Source organism: Protomyctophum parallelum (assembly GCF_964188405.1).
Source record: "Protomyctophum parallelum genome assembly, chromosome: 3".
Taxonomy (NCBI): Eukaryota; Metazoa; Chordata; class Actinopteri; order Myctophiformes; family Myctophidae; genus Protomyctophum; species Protomyctophum parallelum.
In genome coordinates, this window is record NC_139698.1 from 8,172,033 (window position 1) to 8,178,531 (window position 6,499).

At 50.2% G+C, this 6,499-nt stretch overlaps 1 protein-coding gene across 1 annotated transcript in view; it reads left to right on the forward strand.

Moving 5' to 3' along the window:
* adamtsl4 (ADAMTS-like 4) overlaps positions 1-5,709 on the forward strand; it is a 110,921-nt gene extending 105,212 nt beyond the window's left edge. The window contains exons 15-18 of the mRNA XM_083761124.1: positions 453-653; positions 1,338-1,520; positions 2,075-2,222; positions 3,953-5,709. Coding sequence (XP_083617250.1) covers positions 453-653; positions 1,338-1,520; positions 2,075-2,222; positions 3,953-4,083 — 663 coding nt within the window. The 3' untranslated portion in view covers positions 4,084-5,709. The remainder of the gene's footprint in view (positions 1-452; positions 654-1,337; positions 1,521-2,074; positions 2,223-3,952) is intronic.
* The last annotated feature ends 790 nt before the right edge of the window (positions 5,710-6,499 follow it).

Below are 6,499 nucleotides of genomic sequence, written 5' to 3' on the forward strand. Positions count from 1 at the left end.
TAGAAGTGGTTGCACCACTTAAAAGGGGGAAAGATCTTCCTGTAATTTGCGCAATCTTGTAGTTTATAACACACTCGTTCAGTGGCCTTGTTGTTAGTGTCTGCTCTGATACTGATACCCATTGTTTACGTATTGTACATTTTGTTTGGTTTATTCTTATGTTTGGTAATCCTCGAATGTCCTTTCTATGTTGTGTTTCTTTGTATGTTTTGGTCTCCTTTGTAAGTATGTTATGTTGCACTGCTCTGGATAAGAGTCATTGCTTACATGAGTGATGTGTAAATGGTGTCGCTTTTCAAATCTTACTGCATGTTTTTGGTCTCGCTGTAGAAGTGGTTGCACCTATGGGTCGGTTTGGAGTGTCTTTAATTGTCAATTTTGCATTGCATAATAAGTCCAGTTTGAGCACGTAAAAATTGGTTTCAATGAGATATTCTCTCTCTCCCCCTCAGTGCTCAGCAGAGTGTGGTCCCGGGGTGGACAGGAGGGAGGTGGTGTGTCTAATAGGAGGAGCAGGAGCAGATCGAGGAGAAGGAGGAGAAGGAGGAGGAGGAGGAGGTGACTGTGTCGGGAACAAGCCAGCAGAGATGAAGGCCTGTAACGGTGGTCCGTGTGTGTCGGTCCACAGCTGGTACAGCAGCCCCTGGTCCCAGGTAAGGCCTTTAACGATGGTCCATGTGTGTAGCTGGTACAGCAGCCCCTGGTCCCAGGTAAGGCCTTTAACGATGGTCCATGTGTGTAGCTGGTACAGCAGCCCCTGGTCCCAGGTAAGGGCTGTAACGATGGTCCGTGTGTGTATCTGGTACAGCAGCCCCTGGTCCCAGGTAAGGCCTGTAACGATGGTCCGTGTGTGTAGCTGGTACAGCAGCCCCTGGTCCCAGGTAAGGGCTGTAACGATGGTCCGTGTGTGTAGCTGGTACAGCAGCCCCTGGTCCCAGGTAAGGGCTGTAACGATGGTCCGTGTGTGTAGCTGGTACAGCAGCCCCTGGTCCCAGGTAAGGGCTGTAACGATGGTCCGTGTGTGTAGCTGGTACAGCAGCCCCTGGTCCCAGGTAAGGGCTGTAACGATGGTCCGTGTGTGTATCTGGTACAGCAGCCCCTGGTCCCAGGTAATTAGGGACAGACACATCATGGATGGAACATGGTGTCCTTAGACTTTAGCCCATTCTTTCCCGTTACCAGAGGTGGTAACATGGTCTCCTCTGCCATCGGTGTGTGAATGGGTGAATGTAATGCATCTATATGTAAAGCACCTTGCTCTATAAATGCACCGTTTATTATGTACTGCCATCGTTATTAATGTCTGTATTGTTGCTCATCTCCTCTCGCGCCGTCAGTGTAACGTCCGCTGTGGCAACGGAACGCAGCGGCGTGAGGTGATCTGCGTGCGGAAGGCGGGGAGCGATCTGGGCGTGGTGCCGCCCGGCGAGTGTCGGATCGTCCCGGACAAACCCCCCGCCGTGAAGGAGTGTCACATGGTCAACTGTCCCCCGGCCTGGTTCACCACGGAATGGAGCGCAGTAAGGCACACCTTTTTTTAACACGCTCCCTTTTTGGGCTGCAGGAACCCCTTTTGGTGTTTTAAAGCATTATGTTATAATTTAGCTATTGAAAAATGGACTAAAATCGTATGGTATTTAGTCGACTAAAACTAGACTTTGACACTAAAGCATTTCGGGTGACTAGTAGAAAGTGACCAAAACGAAATTAAGTTGTCTAAAAACCAAATCAAAATCAACACTGAAGATTCCGTTTTCTAATCAAAACAAGCTTAATTCACGCCTCATAGAAGTAAAGCATCGCTGGTCGCACGCTTACGCTTCGGTGAATTATAAATAAAGATGGCGGCTAACATAGCCTAGCTAGACGATTTCACTTCCGGGTTCACGGGTCATGAATTAATGGTCTTTGAAATAAAAGCTCAGAATGAAAACATTTAATGAGAACAAATTAATGAATTAATACCTGGCAGGGGATGTGTTGAGACGGATTTATGCTTCATCATATGGCCGTGTGTCGTGCGACAAACAGATTGCACATGTACAATTTGTGTGTGTGTGTGTGTGTGTCACAGTGTTCCAGTTCGTGCGGGGAGGGCATGCAGGTGAGAGAGGTACGGTGTCTTACGCAGGACAAACAGCACAGTCCGGACTGCGACGGCGACTACAAACCGCCACATCGACAGATCTGCAACATCCTCCCCTGCAGCCCACAGCTGCCTGGTACGTGTTTCAGTGTGACCGCCACCGTGTGGATGCCCCAATGTCACACTAATAAAGATCTGTATTTCCATTTGACAAAACAGACTTGAATTGCTTTGACGAGACTAATTTATAGTGGGTGGGCGTGGCTAAGCTGACGCTGCCAGATCCAAGAAGCTTGCTATACAAATTTGTTTCACAGCTTATTGGGATCTGGGATCGCGGAAGCAAATTCGATGACGGGGCTGTTCCTTTTTTTCAAGATACTTGGTAGATGATTAGATGGGACCGTCTGTCTATCACCGTGTGGGCGTGCAAACACAACCAATCATATTGACGTGTCTAGATAGCTTCACATCCGGTTTCGCACATATCCCGCCCTTAGCTCACGCTGATTGGTTCGGTACGGAACGGATTGGTGTTAGCTGAACTCCCTGAGAGATCCCAGATGGAAGCTGTGTTGGGGAACATGGTTACCCAATACCGCCCCCATCTGGCAGCGTCAGGTTAGGGCGTGGCCAGTATTTTTAACCCATTAACACCAGGAAAGCATCTAAGTGTCATTTTAGAGTTTTGCATTGTCTAAAAAACAAATCACCCCCGTGTGAAGTGAGGGGCGCTATGTTAAAGTCTAACTCATGTTGATTAGGTGATGTAATGGTGATGTAAAACAAACGGTGCAAACACAATCATTAAACACCATTAACAATAAAGAGACAATATGACGTAATGAGGCACATTATGACGTAAATTTTCCCTGTTTACAAAACGAACATTGAACTAAAGACAAACATACGTTAAACCTGTGTATAGGTTTACATTTTTATTTTTTTGAGGGGCACCCCTCAAAAATAGCTCTGAACATTTTTGAAAAATCTCCTCTCCTCTCCTCTCCTCTCCTCTCCTCTCCTCTCCTCTCCTCTCCTCTCCTCTCCTCTCCTCTCCTCTCCTCTCCTCTCCCCTCCCCTCCCCTCCCCTCCCCTCCCCTCCCCTCCCCTCCCCTCCCCTCCCCTCCCCTCCCCTCTCCCCTCCCCTCCCCTCCCCTCCCCTCCCCTCCCCTACCCTCCCCTCCCCTCCCCTCCCCTCCCCTCCCCTCCCCTCCGCTCCCCTCCCCTCCCCTCCCCTCCCCTCCCCTCCCCTCCCCTCCCCTCCCCTCCCCTCCCCTCCCCTCCCCTCCCCTCCCCTCTCCCTCCCCTCCCCTCCCCTCCCCTCCCCTCCCCTCCCCTCCCCTCCCCTCTCCCCTCCCCTCCCCTCCCCTCCCCTCCCCTCCCCTCCCCTCCCCTCCCCTCCCCTCCCCTCCGCTCCGCTCCCCTCCCCTCCCCTCCCCTCCCCTCCCCTCCCCTCCCCTCCCCTCCCCTCCCCTCCCCTCCCCTCCGCTCCGCTCCCCTCCCCTCCCCTCCCCTCCCCTCCCCTCCCCTCCCCTCCCCTCCCCTCCCCTCCCCTCCCCTCCCCTCCCCTCTCCTCCCCTCCCCTCCCCTCCCCTCCCCTCCCCTCTCCCCTCCCCTCCCCTCCCCTCCCCTCCCCTCCCCTCCCCTCCCCTCCCCTCCCCTCCGCTCCGCTCCCCTCCCCTCCCCTCCCCTCCCCTCCCCTCCCCTCCGCTCCCCTCCCCTCCCCTCCCCTCCCCTCCCCTCCCCTCCCCTCCCCTCCCCTCTCCTCTCCTCTCCTCTCCTCTCCTCTCCTCTCCTCTCCTCTCCTCTCCTCTCCTCTCCCCTCCCCTCCCCTCTCCTCTCCTCTCCTCCCCTCCCCTCCAGATGAGAACTGCAGAGACAGACGTCATAACTGTGTGATGGTGGTTCAGGCCAGACTGTGTGTCTACTCCTACTACAAGACCTCCTGCTGCGCCTCCTGTACCCAGAATGCTCAGCGCTCCAAGAGGCACTGACCCCGCCCGCCCGCCCGCCCCGTCGACCAATCAGAGACGAGACGACCAGGTCAACCAAGGGGTCGGGGGTTAACGTCGTAGTCGAGCCTCGTTCTGAGGAAATGACTCCAAAACGAAATATGAAATACGTTTTTCCGAAAAAAATATTACGAAGGTGTATACGTTGGAGAAAATATCATTTGAATGGCCAAAAATATATCTAAAATATATTTCTATGTATATAAAATGCGTTTTCAAATGACCGCTTTCCAAATATTTTAAAGCATTAAATTTAAAAAAAAATATATACGAATATAAATTATATGAAAAAGAAAAAAAAAACTATACCGTACGGCGACGAGAGCAACAGTATATGACTGTTGTTCATTGGTCGTTCTGTAATAGGAAATCTGATTGGTTCAAATGACACCTTCCAGCCATGATTCATGGGTTGCTATGACAACTCTCGTAGTAACCGAGGGAGCGAGCAGGTGTTTGGGTGACCTCGGGGCGCCGTTTCTCAACCTCTGGTCCGGGGGCTCGCTTTTGGGACGGTATAAACTGAGTGTACAAAATGGAACCAATTGGACCTGTACGGGTCCATTTGGTTCGAGGCGAGGTAGATTGGGGTTCCCAACAACGGTGGGGGAAAAAAAGGTTCCATTTGTAGTACCTTCTCAGAGTTACAGACCCTATAGTGCAGTGGTTCCAAGTTACAGTTTAGGCATTTAGCAGACGCTCTTAACCCATTCTGACCTGAGATCAGATTCATACGAGGTTTCCACTGGACACACGCTGGTCTGACGAACCCATTCTGACCTGAGATCAGATTCTAAAAATGTCAGTCGTTCTTCGATTTTTTTCAAAAATAGCAGACCTACAAGCTCGTATCGCGCCACTCGGTGGCGCGATATGAGCTTGTAGATCTGCTATTTTTAAATAGCTAAAGCATGACATGATGCCAACACCAAAATGGGTGCCCGGTCAGAATGGGTTAATCCAGAGCGATTTACAGTAAGCAAGAACAACACAAGGTAATACATCAAATACATAATAAATAGTCATCAAGAATCATCAGCAAGCTAAGGAGAACCTAATATCTAGTCTGACAGTAGATCATCTGTACAGTGAAGCTATGATATACATTATAGAGGGCTACGTCTATATAATCTAAATGACATGAGTTTAGCCTTTGATACGCCTGTAAGGTCGTCTTTTCAGCTCAAGAGCGAAATTACGTGGGCCCCAAACTACAAAATACAAAAAAGTATTCTGACCCCTCCCCCCGAAAAGGCCTAGCTGTCCTGACCCCTTATCCAGGATTTATACATTATGGATAATTAGTGTGGACTTATTCGTCTCAATTATCGGCTATTTTCACCATTTGTTTTCTAATTTATGGAAATTGTATTTTATTTCTTCTTTAAATTACAGAGGGGACTGGTTTTAATTCAGGAACATTTCAGCTTTTTGGGAATGCTTTTTTGAAATAATAATAATCAAAAAAACTAAATGTAGGAAACAAACAATAAAGGGAACCATAAAAATGGGTCCGCGTCCCACAAACGGGTCCCAGCCCAGTGTTTGGGAACCTGTGCGGTCTAGTGGGGCCCCCAGACCATCCGGTGAGAAACAGCGCCACCTAGCGGGGCCCCCAGACCAGCCGGTGAGAAACAGCGCCACCTAGCGGGGCCCCCAGACCATCCGGTGAGAAACAGCGCCACCTAGCGGGGCCCCCAGACCATCCGGTGAGAAACAGCGCCACCTAGCGGGGCCCCCAGACCATCCGGTGAGAAACAGCGCCACCTAGCGGGGTCCCCCAGACCAGCCGGTGAGAAACGGCACCACCTAGCGGGGGCCCCCAGACCAGCCGGTGAGAAACGGCACCGCCTCAGCGCGTCGAAAGGCTGTCGTCACCTTCCAGGACTTTATCCACTGTGATTATGTTATATAAAAATAACTAGTATTATATATGTGATCAACAAACACCCTGACAGCTTGTGTTCATTGTCATTGTGTACATATTACATATTCATGTGTTCAGTTGCCGTATATATGTGTATATATATATATATTCAGCCATGCACTTCAAACGCCAACCAAAATGTAGGTTTCATTAAGTGTCCTTCAAGCCCTCCTTGAAGGAGCGTACCAGACCCTTCTTGAAGGAGCGTACCAGACCCTTCTTGAAGGAGCGTACCAGACCCTTCTTGAAGGAGCAGACCCTTCTTGAAGGAGCGTACCAGACCCTTCTTCACATCGTGGCTCCTACTGTGTGTCCAGTGGCGTGCACAGACATGTTGAGGGGCAGCAGGTGCTTAAAGGGACACTTCACCCTTTTTGCTAAAAAATATATGTTAATGACATTTAGGAGCTTTAGAACACTTTCCTGGGGGTCTTTATGTGTGTAATATGTGGTTTTAGATATTTTAGATTG